This window comes from Neovison vison, chromosome 10 (genome assembly GCF_020171115.1).
Source record: "Neovison vison isolate M4711 chromosome 10, ASM_NN_V1, whole genome shotgun sequence".
In the NCBI taxonomy this organism is placed as follows: domain Eukaryota; kingdom Metazoa; phylum Chordata; class Mammalia; order Carnivora; family Mustelidae; genus Neogale; species Neogale vison.
This window is the reverse complement of record NC_058100.1, coordinates 10,007,252-10,033,163: the sequence shown is the minus strand read 5'-3', so window position 1 is coordinate 10,033,163 and position 25,912 is coordinate 10,007,252. Positions and strand designations below refer to the sequence as shown.

Genomic DNA, 25,912 nt, shown 5'->3' with positions numbered 1-25,912 from the left:
CAAGGGGAGTTTGGGAGTGCATGGGGGCAATTTTTTATTCTGTTGCCATGACTAAAAATGCTACTGAAATTTCATGGCTAGGCTTAAGGTTGTATATCCTGCAGCTGGTTGGACTGTCCCACCCAAAACGCCAAGAGAGTCTAGCAAGAAACATTGCCTAAACTAGTAACATGCTCTGGTCCCTTACTTTCCCATAATTGTGTTTTTCTACAATTTAAATGAAGGAATAAGGGCTCTTGTGCAGTCTCATTGTTATATTACCCATATAAACATAATTCTTGGTTTCTTTATATTTGTCAAGAACGGTGAACGTGTTTAAGATAATTATAAGAAATAAATTATAAAGAGGCACCTGGATGGCTCAAGTCGGACTTGTGATTTTGGCTCAAATCATGATCTCATAGGTCGTGAAATCCAGCTCTGCACTCAGCGGGGAGTTTGCTTAAGATTCTTTCTCTTCCTCTCCCCCAACTCATGCTCTTTCTCTCTCTAAAATAAATAAATGTTTAAAAATAAATAAATAAGTGATAAAAACATGACTAGTGTAGGAGCTTTATGATGACCATAGTTTATGCTTTTCATTAAATATTTCAGATTCATCTGAAGAAGCAATGAAATTCTTAGATATTCCAACAGAAATCTCAGTCTCTGACTCCAAACAAAATATTGGGGGTTTTGAGATAACCACCATAATTCTTTCTCTTTTTGCAAAAGTTCCAAAAGAGCTTGGCCAAAAATTTTTATATCCTGTAACAGAATTTTAAGTTTTGCTTTTCTTTAAGTGTATGGCAAAAATGTACAATTATATGGTGTGGATCTAATGTTAATTTTTAATCTCTGCTTTCTAGATCGTTGCTGTCTTTAAAGGTACCTAGTCTGAATTGCAATGTGCTGTAAGTATAAAATACACACCAGAATTCAAAGATTTCACCTGAAATAAATGTAAAATGTCTCATTTTTATACTTACTACAAGTTAAATGATAATAATTTAGTTCTACTGTTTTAAATAAAATGTATTATTAAAATTGATTTCATTTGTTCTGGGGCACCTGGGTGCCTCAGTAGGTTAAGCCTCAGCCTTCGGCTCAGGTCATGATCCCAGGCTCCTGGGATCGAGCCCCGCATCGGGCTCTCTGCTCAGCAGGGAGCCTGCTTCCTCCTCTCTCAGTCTCTCTGCCTGCCTCTCTGCCTACATGTAATCTCTGTCTGTCAAATAAAATAATAAATTTTTAAAAAAATCTCTAAAAAAATTTGATTTCATTTGTTTTGCTTTACCTTTTTTTTTTTAAAGATTTTATTTATTTATTTGAGAGAGAGAGAGAGAGAAAGAGAGAGAGCATGAGAAGGGGGAGGGTCAGAGGGAGAAGCGGACTCCCTGATGAGCTGGGAGCCTGATGCGGAACTCGATCCCAGGACTCAGTCCCGGGACTCCAGGATCATGACCTGAGCCGAAGGCTGTCACTTAACCCACTGAGCCACCCAGGCGCCCTGACTTGAGAAATTTTAAATTATACTTGTAGCTGGCATCATATTGCTACTGGACAACATATCTAGAGAATTCGTGAGACATAAGGGCATTATCAGATTATGTTTAGATTCTCTGTTTAATCACTCTGGTTTAATGTCATTCACTCATCCTCTTGTGTATTCCATACCATTTCATATCCTGTATAGATTTAAATAGAATGAGCTTTCATAGTTGTGGAGAACTCTTACCCCTTCTATATGCAACTGTTCGGTATTCACACTTGATTAGTCTTCATAATGGTATTTATGATCCCGTTCCTAGTTTTATTTTCTGCCTGCATTATTTAAGATGCTGATTATTCAGGAGATTTGCTTTGTCTTGTTAAGTGATCTGTGTGTAACAGGACTGCTGTAATTGTATGTTATCCTGAAGAATAGATTTTCTCCCTCTCAGTACTTAAGGTCTCCTCCAGGAGGCGCTTTTGACCTGCCAAGCACAACTCCGGGAGGCTGTTACCTGCCCTGTGGATTTTTACCGAGAAGAGAAGTTTCTAGGGAAGTTAGTATCAAAAAAGGTCTCCTTTGTGGCGGTCACAAACAAGTGGAGACTCTTGTGGTGCCAATAATAGGCTCTGTTGGCTGAGAACCAGATACTTTGCTGTTTAATTATTTAAACAACAGGAAGGGTCAACCTTTTAATATATTATCTGATTTGATTCTTAAAGAAACACTATGGTTTTGATATCAGCCCCAATTTTATTGATGAAGAATCTTAGACTCAAAAATTGATGACTTGCCTAAAGCCACACAATTAGACCTCTCTTACCTAGGTTAGCGCTTCTGCTTACTTCCCTTGCATCTGCTGTTGTCTTAGCAAGGAAGTAATTCGTATTGAAAACTATAAATGGGGCACCTGGGTGGCTCAGTGGGTTAAAGCCTCTGCCTTCGGCTCAGGTCATGATCCCAGGGTCCTGGAATTGAGCCCCGCATCAGGCTCTCTGCTCAGCAGGGAGCTGGCTTTCCTTCCTCTCTCTCTGCCTGCATCTCTGCCTACTTGTGATCTCTGTCTGTCAAATAAATAAATAAAATCTTAAAAAAAAAAAAAACTATAAATGGATGAAGCCAGAGAGTCTACATGGTAGATCTTGGGTTGAACAGGTCCCACCCTGGAATCTGTTCTGCATTTGTTTCAAAACATCAAATATTTGACTTCTGTGAAAATGGTGCCAGGGTAAATCAGGCAGAACCGGAAACAGGAACTTACATAGAAGACTGTATTTTAGTGGCCATTTCAGATGTTTGAGTTTCTCTCTCCATACAATAGAAATTAGGATAATATTTGTCAGGACTAAACAAATAGTACATGCTGGTAGGTATAGTTGCCTTGTATATGACTCACTCCCAGTACAAAATACCCTTTGACATGACTTGGACTTGGCTTTTTGATTGTGGGGGAGAATCAAACCCTACTGGCCGTGCCCAACACAGAACTCCATCCTCCTTGGCTTTCAGAACAGGATATTTGCTTACATTCCCCTTCAGTTATGATCACTTTCCTTAAAGTCTGGTAACTTTCTGTTTCTTAACTCTATTAAGTCTAAATTCTTGTGCTTGATTTTCAAGGGCTTATATAATCTGACCTCCTCCAACTGCCCAAATTTATCTCCCACTACTCTTTAGTAGGATCATTTCACTCTGGTAAGGTTAGATCCCCTTACTGTCCTTTACATATTCTGCTGTTTTTTCTCTATGTCACTTTCTTTGCCTATCATTCCTTTCTTTTTAGAATCTAAATCCTACCTACTCACCAAGACCTAACTCAAATTCCACTATCATTTGCTATCCTCCTTCTTTTAATTCTTTGGTGCTTAGTATTTGTACCTGTTCTGAATGTGAAAATGCATCTTCATTTTAGCAATAATTATGGGGCTGGATTTGCCATCTGCCTCCCATCCCCCACCCCATACTTAAAAGAAAAGTGACTGGCATTAACAAGAGGGATTTGTTTATCTTTTAGGAGTTCCCACTCTGAAGAATATAATAGGATCCAGAGTCCTCCTGCACCTTGAGGGTAGGTGCCGAGACTGGGCCTCCTTGGGCACAGGTATAACAAGTAGACCTATCTCCTGGACACTGTCCACAACGCATGACACTGGACACAAAAAGTCAGAAATCTGGGAAGAGAGAACTCAGGGTGTCCAGCAGGAAATGATACTGTGCAAAAGCTAACCTGACAGAATAAAACAAAAATGTGTTTGTTGCTCTTCTGGCTCACTATATTGTAACCAATCACAGTGTTTTCATGTTTAAGACCTTTACTAGCATTTACCTGGTTTATGACTCTCCAGTTACCTTTCAGGATAACCATATAGTGCTTGATAAAGGCCATAGCTCAAAATAAATGTATTTATTTCAGTCTGAGCCTGCCTTTCCAGTTTGTGGACCAAAAAGTTAACACCCCAGAGAAAAGTTATCTGATGGAATGTCTCTCTGTAACTACCTTGTCCCTCGAGCTGGGGGGTGGAGGGGGGTTGGGGGGAGTTGGGTTCAGGGGGTTGACAGGTTCAGGCAGCTTTACTTCCCCACACCTGTATCTATCATCACACCTATTGGTGTGACCACTGAATAAAAGCAACACACTAAATCCAAAAAAACAAACAAAAAAGATAACCATATTTCATCTCTTTCTATCAATTACACTTTACTTTCTGTCAATTACTTTTCCCCATGTAATTTTTTTACTTTATTGAGATATAAATGCTATTTCAAAATAAATAAATTCTATTTAAGTATTTAAATTTTCTCACTTTCTGAGTTCTGACATACGCATATAGACCTGAGACCATCAGCACAAGGGAAGGAGCATAGCCAGCATCTTCAAGTTTCTTTGTGTTCCTTGTCTCCCTGTCCTATTTAAGTATGTGTTTTTTTGGTGTGGTTTATTTCACTCAGAATCTCCTTGCCATTGCTAGTATCAATAGCTCCTTATTATTTTTTAAAATATTTTATTTATTTAGAGAGCATGTGTACAAGTGGGGGGAGAGGGGCAAAGGAGAGGGAGAATCCCAAGCAGACTCCTCACTGAGCATGGAGCCCCACACCAGGCTGGATTCTGGAACCTTGAGACCCTGACCTGAGCCAAAATCAGGAGTGAGCTGCTTAACTAACTGAGCCACCCAGGCACCCTAACAGCCCCTTATTGATGAACAATATTCCAAAATTCAACACCTGTGTACCTGCCAATGGACAGCTGGCTTTTTGGTTGGTTTGTTTGGTTTTACTATTACAAATGAAGCTAATATGAACATTTGTGAACAAGTCTTAGTGAGGAAATAACTTTTATTCTCTTGATTAAATACCCAGGAGTGGAAAAACTGGGTTCATATGGTAGATGTGGTTTAATTTTTAAAGAAATTGCCCCCAACTGCCAATTATTACCAGCAGTGTCAGGAGAAATCCAATTTTCCTCATCTTTGTCAACACTTGTATGATTAATCTTTATTTTAGTAATTCTAGTGGATACTCAATGGTACTCATTGTGGTTTTGATATGTATTTTCCTAATGATTAATGATAGTGGATATCTTGTCATATACGTGTTTTCCATGTGTATATCTTCTAAGGTGAAGTGTGTATTTAAACATTGTGCTCCCTTTTTGGAAATTGGTTTGTCTTCTTATTTGTAAGTTATAAGAGTTATTTATATATTCTAGGCTTAATTCTTTTGGATATGTGTTTTGAAAAATTTTCTCCTAGTCTGCAGTTTACCTTTCCATTTTCATTAATAGTGAATATAGAAGTGAGAGCAAAAGTTTTTGTTTTGATGAAGTCCAGTGCATTGATTTCTTTTCTTTTAGAGTTCATGTTTTTTGTGTGTATTTAGAAATTTGCCAAACCAGAGGCACCTGGGTGGTTCAGTTGGTTATGTGACTGCCTTTGGCTCAGATCATGATCCTGGTGTCCCAGGATCAAGTCCTGCCTTGGGCTCTCTGCTCAGGGGGAGTCTGCTTCTCCCCTTGACCCTCCCCCTTCTCATTCTCTCTCTCTCTCTCAAATAAATAAATAAAATCTTTAAAAGAAAAAAAAAAGAAATTTGCCAAACCCAAGGTCAAGAACATAGGAAGTGTGGAAACATAGAAGAACTATGTTTTCTTCTAGTTTTATAGCTTTAGATTTTACATTTAGGTCTACGATGTATTACCAGTCAATTTTTGTATGTTATGTTGTAAGGGTTGAGGTTAATGGATTTTGTCTGTTTCATCCTAGTTGGATCATTCACTGTCATAAAGTTGTTCATAATACTCCCTTGATATTTATTTATTTATTCATTATAAAGAGAGACAGAGAGAAGGAAAGAGGCAGAGGCAGAGGGAGAAGCAGAGCACATCATATCCCCACAGAGCAGGGATACCAATGTAGAGCTCCATCCCAGGAACCTGGGATCATGTTCTGAGCTGGAGGCAGACACTTAACCAAGGTGCCCCTCCCTCCATATTCTTTTAATGTCTGTACTATCTGTAGTGATGTCTTCTCTCTCATTTCTGGTATTGATAATTAGTGTCACATCTCTTTTTTTTTCTTCCTACTGAGTCTGCTTGATTTTCTCTTTTTTTTTTTAAAGATTTTATTTATTTATTTGACAGAGAGAAATCACAAGTAGACGGAGAGGCAGACAGAGAGAGAGAGAGAGAGAGGGAAGCAGGCTCCCTGCTGAGCAGAGAGCCCGATGCGGGACTCGATCCCAGTTTTCTTTTCTTTTTTTTTTTTTAACCCCTGAGCTTAACTTTTATTATTTCCTTTCTTCTGTTTGGGTTTTAATTTGCTCTTCTTTTTCTAGTTTCTTAGGGTAGAAGCTGAGGTTGTTGATTAGAAACTTTTCTGGTTTCCTAACCCTCTAAAAGTCTTTTATGATATCCCACAAATTTTGACATGTTGTGTTTTCACTTTTATTTGCTATGAAATACTTCTTAATTTCCAATTTGATTTCTTCTTTGAATCCTGAGTTATTTAAAAATTTGTTACTTAGGGGTGCCTGGGTGGCTCAGTTAGTTAGATATTTGACTCTTGATTTGGGCCCATGTCATAGTCTCAGGGTCATGGGATCAAGCCTCAAGTCAGGTTTTGCACTCAGTGCAGAGTCTGCTTGTCTCTCTCCCTCCCCCGACTTGCACTCTTTCTCAAATAAATAAATAAGGTCTTAAAAAAATAAAAGTTTGTTACTTAATTTCCAAAATTTGGAGATGTTCTAGATTTTTTTTTTTGTTACTGATTTCTAAATTAATTCCATGTGCTAAGAAAACATACTACACCTGTTTTGAAATTTTTTAAATGTATTGCTTTATGGTCCATGATCATGATAAATGTTCCATAGTCAAAAAGAATGTATACTCTGCTGTTGTTGGGTGGAGTGTTCTATAGACATCAATTAAGTCAACTGATAGTGTTTAAGTCTTTTACAACCTTACTGACTTTCTAACTACTTGTTCTATTAATCATTGAGAAAGGGATATTGAAGTCTCCAACTATAATTATGAATTTGTGCAGTACTCCCATCTGTTTTTGCTTTCTGTATTTTGAAGCTTTCTTATTAGGTATATAAACATTTAAAATTGATATATTCTCTTGATGAATTGATTTCCTTAAAATTATGAAATGTTTTCTTTTCTCCTTGGTAAACATTTTTGGGTGTGAAATATACTTTCTCTGGAAACAAAACAAATGAACAAAGGCAAAGAAGAGAAGTGACTATTTAAAGGAGTGGGGAGGAAGAGATAGAGAAATCAAGAAACTGAGTCTTAATTAGAACAAACTGGTGGTTTTGGGGGGGATGGGTTAAAAGGTGATGGGGATTAAGGAGTGCATATGTGATAAACACCAGGTGATGTATAGAATTATTGAATTACTATATTGTACACCTAAAATCAATATAACAATGTATGTTAACCAACTGGGATTAAAATAAAAGCTTAAAAAGAAAAAGAAATCTACCTTGTCTGATATTAATATGGCTATTCCAGCTTCCTTATTATTAGTGTTAGCTTGGTTTATCTTTTTTAAGTGTGTTTTCTTGTAGGGAGCATATAGTTAAGTTTTGCTTTTTAGTTTTTTTTTTTTTGAAGATTTATTTATTTTTTAGCAAGAATGGGAGGGGCAGAGGGCAAGGGAGAGAGAGAGAATTTCAAGCAGACTCCCCTCGGAACATGAAGCCCAGTGGGGGGGCTCAATCTCACAACCCTGAGATCATGACCTGAGTCAAAATCAAGAGTCAGGTGCTTAACTGAGCCACCTGGACACCCTGTGTTTTTCCTTTTTATTTTTATTTTTAAAATATCTTATTTGTTTGTCAGAGAGAGAGAGAGAGAGCAAGCAGGAGAAACAACAGGTAGAGGGAGAAGCAGGCTTCCCACTGAGCAAGGACCCTGACATTGAGCTAGATCCTAGGACCGTGGGATCATAACCTGAGCTGAAGGCAGACACTTAACCAACTGAGCCACCCAGGCTTACCAGTTTTGCCTTTTTAAAATTGAATCTGAAAATCTATGCCTTTTAAAGGAATTTTTAGACCATTTACATTTAATGTAATTAATGATATGATTAGATTTAACTTTGTTGTCTTACCATTTTTCTTCCTATTTTTATCTTCTGTTCTATGTTCCCCCTTTCCTCTTTTTCTGTCTCCCTTTGGATTAATTAAGCATGTGTCATCTCCTCTGTTGACTTACTAGCTCTAACTCTGTGATTTTGTTGTTGTTTGTATTCCATAGTACTTTTAGCTTATACACACCTTTAGCTTATTACAGTATACCTTCATGTGATATTTTATCACTTCTGTTATAGCTTCCATTTCTCCTCTTTGGCTTTCATGCAATTGTGGTCATACATTTTACTTGTATATATGTTATGAACCTCCCAACATGTTATTAATTTTGATTTACATTGTTAATTATCTTTTAAAGAGATTTTTTAAGTAAGAAAAAATTATTTTACATTATTTTATTGTGTGTACTTTAGATACATATTTCATATTTGCCCACATATATACACTTTTTATATTCTTCCTTTGTTAGATTAAGATTTCCATCCAGTAATATCTCTTTGCCTAAAGAGTTTCAACATTTCTTGTAGTATAGATATGGTAGTAATGAATTTTTTTAGCTTTTGTGTGTCTGAAAATGTATTCCAACATCTTTTTGCTTTGTTTCGCATATTTAGAAATTTGCTTTTTGTGATGGGAATCTAATTTTTTGTAATAGTGTTACATATAATTCACATAACTGAATAATTCATCCATCTCAAGTGTATAATTCAGTGGTTTTTCATATGTTCACAGAATTCTGCATTACCATAATCAATTTTAGAACATTTTTTATCACCTCCAGAGAGAAATCCTGTACTCTTTATCTGTCTCTTTCTAATATGCTTATCTCCTTAAGCCCTAGACAACCAATAATCTACTTTCTGTCTCTATAGATTTAAATATTTTGGTCATTTCATATAAATGGAGCCATGTAACATATGGTCTTTTGTAGCTGGCTTTTTCATTCAGCACAATGTTTTCAAGGGACATTTCTGTTTTAGCATATATCAATATTTCATTCCTTTTTTATTGATGTATTGATATATCACATTTATTCATTTATTAACTTGATGGACATTTGTATTGTTTGTAGCTTAGACTATTATGAATAATGATGCTGTGAATATTTGTATATAAAGTTTTGTGTATATATGTATATTTTTTAAGATTTTATTTATTTATTTGAGAGAGAGTGAGAGAGAGCATGTGCATGAGCTGGAGAGGGGCTCTCTGCTTAGCAGGGAGCCCAGTGTGGTACTCAATCCCAGGACTCTGGGATCATGACCTGAGCCGAAGGGAGATGCTTAACTGACTGAGCCACCCAGGCTCCTGGATATATGTTTTTATTTCTAAGGTTATTTTTCTAGGAGTGGAATTAATTGGTTGTATGTTATCTCTATGTTTAACCTCTTGAGGAATTGCCAGGTTGTTTTCCATGGTGGCTTACATTTTTACCCTTCTGGCCATTGTATATTTTCTCTGGAAATAGTTCTCTCAAATAGTTTGCCTTGGAGTTTTTTAAAAATTAGGTTGTCTTTTTATTATTGAATTTTAAGAGTTTTTTTATATTTTCTAGGTGCAAATCCCTTGTCAGACATAGGAATGGCAAGTATTTTCCTCCCTTCTGTGTGGTTATTTTTTCACTCTCTCTCTTTTTAAAAAAATATTTTATTTATTTATTTGACAGGGAGAGTGAGAGAGCAGAGGAAGCAGAGAGGGAGAGGGAGTTGGGAGAAGCAGGATCCCCATTGAGCAAAAGGAACCCGGTGTACAGCTTGATCCCAGGATCCTGAGATTATAACCTGAGCTGAAGGCAGACACTTAAGTGACTGAGCCACCCAGGTGCCCCAATCTTCTGCCTCCTCATATCCTTTGAAGAACAGAAGTTTTGAGTTTGGTAAAGTCCAATTTATCTATTTTTTCTTTGGTTGCTGTGCTTCTGATGTCATATCTAAGAAATCATTGCCTACTCCCAAGATTTCTCCCTATGTTTTCCTCTAAGATTTTTACAGTTTTACCTCTTACATTCAGGTCTATGATCCATTTTGAGTTAATTTCTGTTTGTATTGTAAGGTGTGGTTCAATTTCATTCTTTTGCATAAAGATATCCAGGTGTCCCAGCATCATGTGTTGAAAGACTTCACCTCATCTTTGAAAAATATTTTCACTTGGTATACAACTCCAGAGTGTCGTTTTTCCACCAGCACATTAAATATGTCAAACAGCTGGGGTTTTTTGCTTCCATTTTCCAATGAGAAGTCTTTTGTCACTTTATCCTTGCTCATCTGTATGTAGTATGTTTTCTTTAAATGAATTTCATTTTTTTTCCATCATCACTGGTTTCAAGAAATTTACCATGTCTTAGTGTTGTTTTCTTCATGCTTCTTGTGCTTGAGGTTTGTGGAGCTTCTTGATCTGTGAGTTTTCAGCAAATTTAGAATGCTTTTGTTATTTCTTCAAACATATTTCTGTCTCCCACCTCCTTCTGGGACCTCATTTACACATCTTTTGGACTGAAGTGTGCACATTGGTGCCCAATTCATTTCTTTCAGTCTCTTTTCTCTCCATTTCTTTTTGGAGAGTTTATATTGCCATGTCTTCAGGCTCAGTAATGTTTTCTTATGTAGTGTCTAATCTGTTATTAATTCCATCCATTGTATTTTTCATTTCAGCCATTTTTTTGTTCACCAAGTTTAATTTGGGTCATTTTTATATACTCTACTTTGCATGCTCATGCTTTTCTATAGCATCTCTAATATACAGAATAGAACTGTGTTAATATCCTTGTGTAATAATTCTTTCATCTGTGTCATTTGTGGAAGTTTCTGTTGACTGATTTTTCTTTTCATTATAGGTTGTATTTTCTTGCTTCTTTGAATGCCTTATAATTTTTTATTGAATTCCAGACATTGTGAATTTACCTCTTCAGTTCTGCTCTTAAATGTTCTTCAAGTTTGTTCTTGAATGCAGTTAATTTACTTGGAAGTATTTCTATATTTTCTTTTTAAAGCTTTCTTTGTTTGAGAATGAGAGAGAGTGCAAATGAGCAGGGTAGTGGGAGAGGGAAAGGGAGAGAAGCAGACTCCCTGCTGAGTGTGGAGCCTGATGTGGGGCTGGATTTCACAACCCTGAGATAATGACCCTAGCCAAAGCCAAGATTCACATGCTTAACTGAGCCACCCAGGTGCTCCAAATACATTGATATTTTCAAAGCTTGTTTTAAAGCTTTGTTAGGGTATCTTTTCATTGTAAGCTGACAATTTCCCCTTTGCTGAACAATCTATGAGATGCCCTGTTTATTATAGATTTTCCTCTCTGGCGGGTGGAGCACAAACTGTTCTTTCCTCCCAACAGTTTTATTTCTACCCTCTCTGGTGATTCTTTAACTGGCCTCAGGTAGTTCTTTGCACACAGGTGCTTATCATTGTTCAGTTGAAGACTTGGCAGAACCCTGCGCTGTTCTCGGGAGCTCTGTGCAGTTGTCTTTCCCATGCACCTCTCTTTTCACCTGTTCTCTTCCCTAGCTGCCTTGACCTCCCCAAGCTTTCAAATCTTTCTCCTCAACTCAAGGAGATCACCTGTTTGCATGTCCTTTCTCTGGCTGTAGCCTGGAAAATTCATCCAGAGAGTAAGCTGAGGCAATCATAGCACTCCCCTCATTTGTTCCACTTTTTGTAGAGACCACTGCTTGTTGTCCAACATCTAAAAATTCTTGTTTCATATATTTTGCCCAATTTTTTCATATGTTTAACATGGGAGGGTAAGTCTTGCCCCTGTTACTCCATCTCGCCTGGAAGCCATTGTCCTCAATAAATATTTTACACCATTCTCTGGACTCTTGAGTGGCCTCGTTGTTGGCAGTAGACTGTGTTCTTTCTGGTAACTTCAGTATTACACCTTCTAGAAGCTTCTGGGAAGGCACCATGGAGTTTACAATTATATATGTTATTATTTTGTTTCTTCTTTGTTTCAAATGCATTTGTCTTTCCTTCTCAGGCAGACTGACAATTCTTTAAGGGCAAAAACCCTCCAAGTCTTATTTTTTACACCCACCCCCAAACTAGACACATTTATTTTTATGTCTTACTCAACCTTACCCAGTGAAGATTCCATTTGAGATGTTAACAAATAATATACCTGGGATTTGAATTTATGTTAAGCATCAGGGCCACATACTCAAATGCTATTAATGATGAATTAATATAATTCATATATATATTTTTAATTTTATATATATATTATATATATACATATACATACATACATTGTATACATTTATACACACACACACACATATATACATATATACTGGCAGAAAGAACCACCCTCATTGTGGTCAGCTGAGAATTTTTTTCTGTCCACTGAACTTGTTAATATTTCTTAAAGGCAATAATAATAGTAACAACAATAACGATAATGAATGCAGATAAATGAAAATCCCAGAAAATCAACAAGCTAAATAGGCAGTTCTTCAGCAACTGAGAGCTCTCACCCTTCATACATATGCATATCTGAATATTAGTCAAAGTAAATATTAGTGAAATAATATTGAATTAGATCATTTTGTAATTTTGGCTTTTCCACCAATGAATTGTCATTAATTCTACCTCAGATAGAAATAAGAAAAATTAGAATTACCTTTATCTGCTTTATCTATTCCAGTAATAATAATAAGAAAATACACTGCAATTTAATTCACTCCTTCTATAATAAATATGCCCTCAATCAACAATAAATGTATTCCAGATTCTGTTCCAGGTGTTGAGGATGCTGCTGAGGGGAAGACACAAAATGCCTTGTCTTATAGCATGTTTCCTCTTGGTGCTATTTACATATGGAGGCTCTCTGTAGGTTAATGATATAAAATATTTATACTATGTGAGTTATCATGAGTTGATCCCACAAATCTTTTGTTGAGTACCTCATACATTCCAGACACTTTTCTAGGCATTTATATTATAGGAATGAACAAAGTAAATTCCTTGCTTCCCTAAAACTTATATTTGGGGTGGGGGAAGGCAGTCAGATAGATAAATGTAAGGCTGGTTGGTGGAAGTACTCTAAAGAAAAACAAAGCTGGATGGTGAACTCAATATTCATGGAAGGAGCTCTATTTTATGGAGAGTGATAAAGAAAGGCTTCTCTAACAAGAAATGGTCTTGCTACAGACAACTTGATAAAGTGAGGGAACTCGTCTGGTGGACTGTTTGGGGGAACCGTTCCAGGTTGATGAATTGCAAGTACAAATGCTCTGATGCAAGAGTGGGGCTTAGTGAGTTTGAGTAGAACCGACTGAGCAAGACGAGAGTGTTAGGAAGTGGGGGTAAAAGGGGTTAGCGAGGTCAGATCAAATAAGACAATGTAGTCCTTCATAAAGACAGTGTTGTCCATGCCTTTTACTTGGAAGTAGAAAGCTGCAGGAAGGTTTGGAGCAGAGGAGAGAGATGACCAAATTTATGTCATGAAATGATCACTCTGATCGCTGTTGACACAGTAGACCTTGGGAGGCAAAGGCAGAATAGTCAGAAGCTAATGTCATCTAGGTGAGAGATGATGGTGGCCTGGCCATACAGTGTTCACATAGGAGGTGGTGAGAGTGGTCAGATTCTGGATGTAGTTCCGATGCTTATGCTGAGTGAAAACAGACCAAAAAAGAAGACATGTTGTCTGACTCCACTTATAACAAATACCAGAAATTATAAATCAATCTATAGCAACAGAAGGTTGTTTGGAGACAGGCAGGAAAGGGGAGGGAAGGATTACAAAGGAGCATGAGGACTCTTATTAGTGATGGATATAGTTAATTATCTTAATCATAGTGATGGTCTCAGGCATCAGTATCTGCAGACTCAGGTCTACAGTATCAAACTGTACACTTTATTGTTTTTTAATTTTTGTTAAGGATTTTATTTAATTATTGGCAGAGAGAGAGAGAGAAAGAAAGAGAGCACAAGCAGGGGGAATGGCAGAGGAGGAGGGAGAAGCAGCCTCCTTGCTGAGCAGGGAGCCCAATGGGGGGTGGGGCTTGATCCTAGGACCCGAACATCATGACCTGAGCTGAAGGCAGACTTGTAACTGACTGAGTCACCCAGACGCCCCCAAGCTGTACGCTTTAAGTGTGTGCAGTTTGTTACATGCAAGTTGTTATATGCAGCTTATTATATGTAATATGCCAATTACCTTCCAATAAAGCCATTAAAATAAAGAGAGCCCAGGATTGGCTGATGGATTGGATTTGGGTGTGAGAAAAAGGGTGCCAGGAAGTAAGTTTTTAACTTGAGCACCTGGAAGATGGGTATTAAAATGGCATTTGTTGAGATATGGAAAGACTGACCAATGCGAAGTGCTCCAACCACCGGCAGAACATCGCAGGAGCTCGTCTCTGGGCTGATGTGTGGGCTTGTGAGCTTTCCTTCCTTCTTTGCACATACAGATAATTCGGTTACACTGGGATTTAAACGGGGTTTTGCTTCCCCTAGTCAGAAAGAAAGTACAAAAATTTCATGTTGCTTGATGGAGGCTTTATAGAGTTGTGATTAAAAGGGAGGATGAGGGGGCACCTGGGTGGCACCTGGGTGGCTCAGTGGGTTAGGCCTCTGCCTTCGGCTCAGGTCATGATCCCAGGGTACTGGGATCGAGCCCCACATCGGGCTCTCTGCTCAGCAGGGAGCCTGCTTCCCCTCTCCCTGCCTACTTGTGATCTCTCTCTCTCTCTCTGTCAAATAAGTAAAAAAATAAAAGGGAGGACATTCTCTGGGTTTGAATCTGATTTCCATCTCTTACTAGATGTGTGAATGCCCCAATTTACTCATCTCAGATATGGAAGATAGTAATAGCATCCTCTATTGTTGTGAAGATTCCATGAAGAAAGAGCTCAGTAAAAGCAACTTTCAGTTTATTAGCTTTTCCCTACTTGCTATTTATTCTTGAGCAGTTTTTGTGTCAGTTGGCTTCCACTAATTTGTGGATTTCTTTAGTCAAGGGCCAGGTACCTTGTCTTTTTTTTTTTTTTTTTTAAGATTTTATTTATTTGACGGAGAGAGCACAAGTAGGCAGAACAGTAGAGGGAGAGGGAGAAGCAGGCTCCCTGCTGAGCAGGGCGCCTGATGGGGGACTGGATCCCAGGACCCTGGGATCATGACCTGAGTTGAAGGCAGATGCCAGATATGCATCTGGTATCTTGTTTTTTGACCCACGTCTTTCCCACACCACCCTACTGTCTGACATAAATAATAGCATCAAGTGGAAGCTCAACACATTTGAATTAAATTACTTCTTCCCTTAGGGATAAAAGGCCCAAGAATCTTAAGATCTCAGCTCTGGTACACACTGCCAGCCCCTAGCCCCCAAGGCTCAAAAAGAGACCAAGCCGGCCACCGGCTCATTTTCCGTCGCCAACCCACCATTCCACTCATGCCCCTTCCAATCGAAGGGGATCGTAGAGGGGGCCCCCAAAGAACCCCTGGGAGCCCCAAGATGGAGCCTGAAGGCAGAGCTAACAGTGGCAGCTCGTGGGAGGGATCTGGTAGTTCGGAAAAGGGGGCACCCCACACCAAGAATGGGGGTGAGGGTGGCGAGGGGGGTGGCTGCTTCGGGCTGGACCAGAAATGAGAAGCTGCGAGAAGGAGCCAGAAAAGGACCGCGTAGTGGGCTGGCGGGATGGGGGCTCAAAGGTCGCAGAGAGGGGTGAGCGACGAACGCCGCGGCGCGGAGGGCGAGCGCGAAGGGACCGGGCGAGCGACGGGACACGGGGCAGCCGGCCGCGGGGGCCGCGGGGGCCGCGAGGGCCGCGAGCGCCGAAGGGCGCGAGGGAGAGAGGTCGGAGCGCACGCCCCCTCCGGCGCCCGCAGCTCCCGGCCGGGGCCGTGCTGACGTGTCGCCGGGAACGCCGCGGCCCCCGGCGCCGCCCCGCCCCGCCGCGCGCCCCGCCCCGCGCCCCGCCCGCCGCGCTCCGCCCTCGGCCCCGCCCGCCGGCGCCCGCCCGGCCTCGCCGCCGCCTCCGCGCCGCCGGCTCCCCCGCGGTGACCACAACATGGCTGCGGCGCCGGGGCTGCTCTTCTGGCTGCTCCTGCTCGGGCCGCCCTGGCGGGTGCCGGGCCAGCCGCACGCGGACACGAGCCGGCGCTTCGCGGAGCACAAACTGTGCGCGGACGAGGAGTGCAGCAGTGAGTGGCCGGAGGGCGGCGGCGGCGGGGCCGCGCGGGGGCCGGAGCTGGGCAGCCCCGCGAGCCGGCTGGGGGCGCAGGCCGGGCGGGCGGGGGGGCGCGGCGCCGGGGTGGGCGAGTGCCGGTGCCCCGCGCCGTCCCCTCGGCTCTCGGCTCCCGCGGGCCCTGGCCAGGGGGCTGCGCCTCCCACTTGTTGCCGGCGTTTCCTTTCCTCCGCTGATCTGGCGGGGTTTGGGGGTGGCGGTGGCCCCTGGTTCCCCTAGGGACGGCTCGCAGCGTCCGTTCCCCGCCCGGCCCCGAGGGGAGACGGAGCAGTTGGGGTGCGCGCCGCGCGCCCTGGGCTCTCCGCGCTGCAGCGAGCGCTCTCCTGCCCCCGCCGCGGGGACCCGGGTGGGTGCAGTCGGGGCGCAGACTCGCGGAGGGCTCGGCGGGTGCGTTCCCGGCCGCGGGCTGATGCTGGGGACCGGGAGTGCGCTGGCACTGCCCCTTCGCCCTACTCCTCTCGGATTGGGGGCTCGTGCCGCCTTTTGACAGGGATTGGAGTTCGGGTTTGGGACGAGCCCGGAGCCCAGGCGTGCAGGGTATTCCAAGGTCTCCGCCTCGGCTCTGCCTCATTTCTGTCATTTCTGTGCCTGGAAGTCTTGCAAACAGCCAGGCGGGGAGGGCACCTCAGGAAGGCCAGCATCTTTCGCTGTCGAAAGAGGCCAAGAATCTGCATTGGCCACCTGGGACCGGCAGCCTCCTCTTTGCGCAGGAAGCGGAATTGTGCCCCAGTCCTGGACTGGGGGCGGGGGATGGACTCTGGGCAGTGGGGAGGACAGAGATCTCCGGAGTCAGATGAAGACGATTCTTAAAGAAATCGTAATAAATATTTATTTATTTTCATAAACAACGACCAGCCTTAGCCTGAGTCACTTGTGTTGTTGGAGTCTCTTCGCAAGTGTTTGTGGGACCGGGATCATTCTTGGGCCTCCCGGAGGGTCTTGAATAACCTTGTAACTTAGTGATCATCGCGTTCGGAAACGGTTGTTCAAAAATTGTAGACAACACGTATAGAAAAATGTTCATGCTGGAAAGGCCCTTTGCCTGCAGTTTAGCTATTTATATTCAAATCGGTGCTATTCAAAATCAGATTTCATAGTTGGGAGAGTTTGAATCTCCGCAACGCTGTGAACAGGAAGCCAGGAGGCATCGTTGTGTTAAGCCATTCCTAGAGGTAACCCGGGGCTGAAACACGTCAACCAAGACCATGAAAGCGGGGCCACTTCCACATTTCTCCCCTTCAGTTTTCTCCGAGCAAACCCAGATGATTAGCAGCAGGCAGGGTTGGCTAAGACCAAACGTTTGGCCCTCTTCGCTTCCAAGCACCCCCCTACTCAGAACCGGTTACCTGGAGAGTCACATCGCTGATGCTTCCCCTAGCCCAGAGACTGGGGTTGGAAGTGCCCTTACTTGTCGCAGAAGTTGAGAAATGGCATGTGTCCAGACAGAACCAAAACACAAGGGGCAGTAGCCCTGCGTGTTGCATAAAGTATCTAGTAAGGTAGGGGTGTGTGTGTGTGTGTGTGTGAGAGAGAGAGAGAGAGAGAGAGAGATTGCGCTGTTCTCCTGTGTTTTTCAGAAAGTTGTCATGTTTGGTAATGTTGTCATCTAATTTATTGTTACAACTTTTTAGTGATCTAAGTGGGAAACAAACATTGCCATTTCCAGTTGCAATAGAATCCCCGATCTTTAAATTGTCCATTACCTTCAGTCTGGTCTTTCCCCCAGTTATATCTGAATTAGGTTGCTGACAAGTGTGGATTTCAGCTTCAAAATCCATATCACTGCCCTCATATCTATCTGTTCGTCCCTCAGATATGTATTTAAAGATACATTTCATTTTTATTTATTTTTTAAAAAGATTTTATTTATTTATTTGACATTCAGAGATCACAAGTAGGCACAGAGAGGCTGGCAAAGAGAAAGGGAAGCAGGCGCCCCGCTGAGCAGAGAGCCTGATGCGGGGCTCGATCCTGGAACCCCGGGATCATACCTGAGCCGGAAGCAGAGGCTTTAACCCACTGAGCCACCCAGGCGCCCCTAAAGATACATTTTAATGTATTTGGGGCTCACTGGCTTTAAGAAAGGGTATTCTTTCCATGTCACCATTTTTTTTTTGTTTGTTTTTGTTTTGTTTTGTTTTGTGTTTTTTGCTATTTAATTGTATCTAGTATCCATTTCATCTTGTATCAGATTCGGCCAACAAAAAGAAAAAAAGGCTGCTTCTACTTTTTTCTAGACGAAGTGTGATTTAAGTCCTGCATTTTAAGACTGAAGGTAACTACTGCACAGTTCTCAGAGTTTTGCTTGTCCCAGCAACATGTGTTTCCCACTTGTGATTTTGACTATAGCCATAACTATAGAAGGTTATCTTCCTCTCGTGATGAAACCTTTGTAATGTTGGGTACAGTGAACATTACTTTCATAATAATTTAACGTTACCCCTTCATGTGGTTGGACCGGTATAGGATGTGACGTCCTTTCCCGTTTACTTATGCGGATACTTTAAGGGCAGAACAGCGTGATGAAGTCAACAGTGTTTACTGCTGCATGGGAGTACTTACAGTCCCTTAACGGCAGTGCCTTTTAGTGTTAGTTCAAGTTAATTGACCCCTTGGGGGTTCCTGGGTGCTCTCCCCCACCCCCATTACCTCTTCGTGGAGCCATGCTTAAGCCAGCCAGCATCTGCCCTTGAATTCATCCAATTGTGCCATGAATCTTTTTATGGCGGAAGAGCAGAGGTGGAGGACAAGAAGGTTAGAGAGGGGACCAAGAGTTTCTTTTGACACCAGCTATGTGTGGCGGTGGACTCATTGCTTTTTGTTTATCCGTAGGGAAAAACAGGGAAAGTGGCCGTCTCTCTGCTCATAGGGGGAATGATAAATAACGATAAAGCTCTAAAGATTTTAGATACTCAGAGCCTATGGCTTAAGAGCGATTGATTCCAGAGAGCGCTGGAGAAACTGGGCTGTCGTTTACAGAATAGAGGACACCCTCCTATTGCCTGCTCAATCAGAACGGACTGTAAAAGTTGAATCCTGATACCTGTTCTTCTCTCTTTTTTTTTCCCCCGTGTCTGTGCCTACAGTGTTAATGTACCGGGGGGAGGCTCTAGAAGATTTTACAGGTCCGGATTGTCGTTTCGTGAGTTTTAAAAAAGGGGACCCAGTGTATGTGTACTATAAACTGGCAGGGAGAGCACCTGAAGTTTGGGCCGGAAGTGTAAGTACAAATTTGACACACTTTTTCTTCTTTCTTTTTATTGGCTTGTTTAGCACTGTAGAAAGAAATAACTCTTTTCCTGGGGTCTTTGATGGAGTTCACTGGTCTTCTCTGCTAGACTGGGAAAGCAGAAAGTGGCTGTGTGTCCCCGGCAGGCGTCAGGCCTGGCCCCGGGAAGGGGCTCTGCTCTTATCCTTCAACTGCTTGTGGTTGCTGCTGCTCAGCAGTAAGTCCCAGGCCTTACTGACTGCGAACACTGCGTCCATAGGAAAGGGTGTAGTGGCGAAACCTAGAAATTCTGAACTTCGCGCTTCACGATGGAAGGGTACAGGAAGCTTAGACTTAATCCTGCAAACCTTGTGCAGAACAGTGTTTCACGTGTTCACATTTGAAGTTCACTGTATGTGTATTTTTTTCTAAGTTATTAATATTTGTGAAAGATTGGCAGCTCTGGGACGGGTTACCTAACCATACGTACTCTTACTAGTCTGTTAAAAAATCAAGATGTCCTTTTCCTTGTGTGTGTTTTGTTGCCTTGTTTTGTTCGCAACTTCTGGGTCGTCCTTTTCCTGCTCTTCAGACACCTGTTCCTGGACACCTGTTCCCCCACCTGCTGTCTTCCCAGTGGGTTTTAGGAGGCCCTGAGGGCAGACATGGAAACCGATGTCTCCATCGCGCTCTGATTTTTGTAAAAAAATTTTTTTTGATGAAGTATAATTAACTTAGAGTGTTCTGTTAGTTTCAGGTGTGCAGTAGAGGAACTCCACAATCCTGTGTGTTCCTCGGTGCTCATCAGCATAACTGGACTCTTAATCCCCTTTGCCTGCTTCACTCCCTTCTCCACCCACCTCCCCTGTGGCACCCACCAGTTTGTTCTCTGTATTCGAGTGTCTGGTTTTGTCTCCTTTTTTCTTTGTTTTGTTTCTTAAATTTCACATACGAGTGAGATCATATGGCATTTATTTTTCTCTGACCGACTTTTCTTAGCATGATACCCTGTGTGTCCATCCACGTGGGTGCAAATGGCAAGATTTTGTTCTTTTTTATGGCTGAGTAATAGTCCACTGTGTGTGTGTGTATCACATCTTTATCCACTCATCAGTTGGTGGACACTTGGGTTGCTTCCACCTTTTGGCTATTGTAAGATTTTATTTACTTATTTAGATAATGAGAGAGTGCACTTGCAGGGGCATGGCGGAGGGAAAGGGACAAGTAGACTCTGCTGAGCATGGAGCCACGACCCAGAGATTATGACCTCAGACAAAATCAAGATCAGATGCTCAACCGACTGAGCCACCCAGGCGCGCATTGGCTGTTGTAAATAATGCTCATGCTTTTGATGTTTTTAATGAGGAGATTCCCTAGGAGGGACCTAACTGAGAGGCTGATGAGTTCTTTTTCTTTCCTCTCTAAAAAGTGGACTGTTTATTTACTGAAAGTTGTAAGAGTTGTTGATATCCTTAGGATTGTTCAAACTTTTAGGAATACCCAGTCCCCACTGTCAAAACTTTTCCTCTCAATAAAATACCAGACCACAGAAAACAAGGCTTGAGCAACCTACACAAGGAAAAATAGTTTCATTTTGTTGGTGTTCCAGGTTCCTAGGGGGGATTCTTGAAAGACCAACTAATGGGTCAGGTTCAGCCCTTGTCATTTGGGCAGAATCCTGATCAGATCCCTAGATACAAAGAAGGATATGTTCTGTCTCCTTCAAGTCAACCACACGAGATTTCTTGATAGTCTTTACTCTTGGAATGCTTTTTCCGTGTACCTGGGCTGCATGTGTTTTGTGCAGTGAGGTGGTTAAGTTGGAGCGTTTGGTACGTGAGCTTGACTTGCATTTTCCTGCGGTGGAGGTCCCCGCTCCTGCTGCCTCCTTGGGGAAGCACCGCTCTCAGCACCCAGCCAGAGGGCTCGGTGCTGCTGATGGTCACTCTGGTGGCACCTTGTTTGCAGTGCTCACGTGGCATCCCTTTTAGTGCTTTGTATTGCAGTTGGTTTGTGTACGTCTTTGCTCCTATAAAGTCATAAACCCCATAAGGGAAGGGCCCGTGTCTTACCCACCTTCCTTTTGAATATTCCCTTTCTGGGCAGAGGCCCTTAATTTATATTTGTCCTGATAGTAGCTTATGCAGAATTTATTCTCTTGAACAGATGTTCTAATTCTCCCCAGTCAAATCAGCAGTTCCTTGGCAGGGATGATATATGGAAACAAAATTATAAATAAAGCTGACTTCCAGTCCTGAGGGTTTATGATTCTGAACCTCTTTTTTCAGATCCTAAGACACAATACCTACCCCCCCAGTGTAAATTTATGGATTTTTTTTTCCTTAAGATTTTATTATTTTTAAGACTCTCTATACCCAACATGTGACTTGAACCCACAACCCTCAGATCAAGAGTTACATGCTCTACTGACTGAGCCAGCCAGACACCACCAAAATACGGAGTTTTATATGACCTGTGGTGTCAATGGACAGAGACTACACAAAGACAAATGTATTTCCTTTATCCATGTATTTCTGACTTCTCTCCCTTTTCCAGATTTCCTTTCCTTTTTTCTTTTTCTTTCTTTTTTTTTTTTTTTTTTATTTATTTCTTTGACACAGAGAGAAAGAGACAGAGTACAAGCAGAGGGAGCAGCTGGCAGAGGGAGAAGGAGACTCCCCAATGAGCGGGAAGCCTGATTTGGGGACTCCATCCCAGGACTCTGGGATCATGACCTGAACTGAAGGCAGCCGCTTAACTGACTGAGCCACCCAGGTGCCCCCCCACATTGTCTCCTAATAAAATTTTCCTGAAAAGAAAAAAAGTATATTTTCCCTCAGTCTCTCCTCTTATTTCATGAAACTTACGCTTTAAGAAATTAAAAATTCTCTTCCCTTAGCTTTCAAAATCATTCTTGTTTCTGTTTTTTAGTTTTGTGTTGGAGTCCTTTTTGGTTTTTTAGAGTTTTAGATTTTAGCTGCCAGTGTAGTAGTTTTTAATTGCCCTGTCTTATCTAATCTTCAGGACCGTATTCTAGTACAGAGACAGGCTTTCACGTATTTGCCAGGTATAACAGCAGCACTCCTAATGAGGATATTTTAGGAGTTGGTGATAAGATAGCCTTTTTCTCCTTTGGTGCGTTGGGTCAGCCTCCTTGGAAGAGATCTGCTTTCAATTTCAGATGCAGCCAGTAGAAGACAGTGTATGCGTCTCAAGAAGACACACTTTATGTATTTTAGCCATTAGTGCTGTAGGTAAATGGTGTTATTTTCTCTAGAGATTTATTAGGCATGAAACTACAGCTTGATATATACATTAGTATGAATTTTATTTTCTCCCCAAATACTGGAAAATCTAGTTTTTGAAAAAGCTACTATACCCCATTCTATCAATAAATATTTGCTTTTTATTATATTGATCACATATTTTAGGAATTTTATATTCTTTTTACTTAATTTTCATGGCTGTTCACTGGTTTAAAAAAGACTGCTGAGTACCAGTTGATGAGCCAAAGCTGTGACATGTGCTGGTAAATTATTGCTAGAGGTTATTTGCAATTGTGTTTCTAACCAGCTTTCATTTGTGTGTTTTTTTTTTTAAAGACTTTATTTTTAAGTGATCTCTGTACCCAACATGGGACTCAAACTCACAACCCCGAGATCAAGAGTCACTCGCTCTTCTGACTGAGCCAGCCAGGTGCCCCTGATTTGCATAGTAGCAAAATATACAATAACTTTCTTTCATGTAGGCCTTTTATCTACTTGAGAAATCTAACTTTATGTGCTCTATGGTTAGAATTAAGTGGCATGTTGGCAGCGCCTGGGTAGCTCAGTTGTTAAGCGTCTGCCTTTGGCTCAGGTCATGATCCCAGGGTCCTGGGATCGAGTCCTGCATGCGGCTCCCTGCTCGGCAGGGAGCCTGCTTCTCCCTCTCCCACCCCTCCTGCTTGTGTTCCTCTCTTGCTGTCTCTCTTTCTCTATCAAATAAATAAAATCTTAAAAAAAAAATAGAATTAAGTTGCATGTTGAAGGGAAACTTTTTTAGAAAAGTTGGCTTTAAGATAGTCCGTACTTAATTTTCATTGGAATAATAATTTGTGTAATCTTAAGGGCAACTATCTGTCTCTTGTGGTTATGCCTCCCTACCTATCTGTGTATTTCCTCTCACTGCTAAGAAGTATGCCCCTTATATTTCTCACACAGAATTTTGATTGGTGTTTTTCTTTTGCCCTTTCTTTCATATAGGTGGGGCGCATTTTTGGATATTTTCCAAGGGATTTAATCCAAGTAGTCTATGAATATACTAAGGAGGAGCTACAGGTTCCAGCAGATGTAAGTTATGGACTTTTTTTTGGTTCTCAATTATAAGTTGCCTTTGAAATTCATCAGTGACAGTCAGTTAATGATTTTTGAAAGTCTTTGTGTTTTGGCCAGGAAAAAAACCAAGTTCACATGTGTGTATCAAGTTTTAATTTAGAATCAGATTACCTTTAAAAATAGAAAAAAGAAGAAAGAAGAGTCTGAAAAGAACTTATAGGAGACTCTCATTATTTGGTAGTTGTCTAATATATGTACTCATATAGATAGGGTTTTTCTTCACTGCTTTATATGAGAAAAAAATTAAGAATTCAGTATCTTCTTATTTAGTTACTTTCATTTAAAAAAAATGTATTTATTTATTTTAGAGAGCGAGCAAGCGTGAGCAGGGGTAGGGGCAGAGGGAGAAGGAGAGAAACTGAAGCAGACTTCACGCTGAACGCGGAGCCTAACACAGGGCTCGATTTCATGACCCTCAGATCATGACCTGAGCCAAAATCAAGAGTCGGAGGCTTAACCGACTGAGCCACCCAGACACCCCAAGAGGTAAATCTTTTTAGAAGCAAAAGGAGACGGTATCTCAATTAGGAAGCCCCTCACTGAATAGCTCTTAGACATTTTAAGTATGAAGAGATCAGGGAAAATTGAACCCTACATTATGTACTAGGCCACAAATGCCAATTTACCTTGGTTTTCTTATTACTGAGCCTTTAGTGATTTCGGGGGTGTAGTTATGGTATAGGTTTGGAACAGGGAATTTGAGAGACTCGGAGGAGGTCTGGTCTCAGATCTGCACAGTGCTGACTGCATACCCTGCACAGAATTCACTGAGTGCACTGACCCGTGGCTCTGTGCTGGTGAGGATCCTCAGTCCTGCTAACTATTTTCTGGAGTTTTAAAATTTATAGTAATTGACACTCACTTTAGCAGTTCTTTGCAGGGCTGCAGAACATGCGTGCTCCTGGCCTCAAGCCATTCTCAGATGAGATGGACAGAATACGTGGTGTGCTAGAGCCGGTGCTGTCCTTCACGTTTCTCGATAATCTCAAGGGTCATAAAATCAGCCCATTACCTCTCTGGCCTCATTCCTAATCAAGACACCCCACCCCAGGTTCGAGGCGTGAGACAGCAGTGCATCGGCCCCGGTGACCTCGCTAGTTTGGGAGCCTGCCTTCTTACTGCACCTCCCACTGCACGCTTCACTCAGTATGAAGAAAAGAGCTTGGGGGGCGCCTGGGTGGCTCAGTGGGTGGAGCCTCTGCCTTCGGCTCAGTTCATGATCCCAGGGTCCTGGGATGGAGCCCCGCATTGGGCCCTGTGCTCAGCGGGGAGCCTGCTTCCCTTCCTCTCTCTCTGCCTGCCTCTCGGCTTACTTGGGATCTCTGTCTGTCAAATAAATAAATAAAATCTAAAAAAAAAAAAAAAAGAAAAGAAATGAAAATAGCTTGGAAACACAAATGATGAAAAGAAGAAATCATCCATCCCTACTGCACTGGTCAGGGGCTCCTCAGACTTTTGTGAAAGTTTAGTTAGGAGAAGAGAATTATCTTTGTTGGCTTTCTAACTTTCCCTCTGTATATGGCCCATATTATGTCAATTTGCTTATTATTGGAAGAAAGGAAGAATATAAATTTATAGATAGTTCTGAGAGCAGATCTTAATGACACCTAGAACCCTGATTTAGAGGTAGAGTATACTACTTCCTGAATCTTGTTTTCATGGTATATTTGAGATAAGAATTAAGTGGGGAGCCCCCTGGACACCCTTCTTTGTGCCTTTATATGTTTAGTTCCCATGCCTCTGTGTTTTAATAAGATACTTCCTAAGCTGATCAGTCTTTTCCATATAAAGAAAATATGAGCCAAAAAAATCTGTGTAGACTTAGATCCTGACAGCAAGGAGGTTCTGCCTGTCTCTAGCGGGGTAAACAGAAGTATAGCCCAGAGGGCACAGTGATAGGGAAGCTGGGTGGTCTTCCAGCTTCTTCTGCACAAACTGTTATGAGATGAATTTCCAGAACATCAGGCATAGATATTGGGAGTTGGGGGAAACCCAACAAATGACACCCTGTTTTTTTTCCACTTGTGCTCAAATTGAGAGACCCAGGAATCAGGCACATGGAGACCAAACTGTCA

At 41.7% G+C, this 25,912-nt stretch overlaps 1 protein-coding gene across 5 annotated transcripts in view; it reads left to right on the top strand.

Annotated features, from left to right (window-relative positions):
• The first annotated feature begins 871 nt into the window (after positions 1-871).
• The window catches only part of MIA3 (MIA SH3 domain ER export factor 3), a 72,752-nt gene continuing 47,711 nt past the window's right edge, over positions 872-25,912 (top strand). For 2 of the 5 annotated variants that reach the window (XM_044266787.1, XM_044266792.1), the window contains exons 1-3: positions 16,066-16,209; positions 19,340-19,473; positions 23,706-23,792. In XM_044266787.1, coding sequence (XP_044122722.1) covers positions 16,077-16,209; positions 19,340-19,473; positions 23,706-23,792 — 354 coding nt within the window. In that variant the 5' untranslated portion in view covers positions 16,066-16,076. Of the gene's footprint in view, positions 894-16,065; positions 16,210-18,434; positions 18,529-19,339; positions 19,474-23,705; positions 23,793-25,912 lie in introns of those variants that run through there. The other 3 variants (XM_044266788.1, XM_044266789.1, XM_044266790.1) reach the window with 3 other exon arrangements.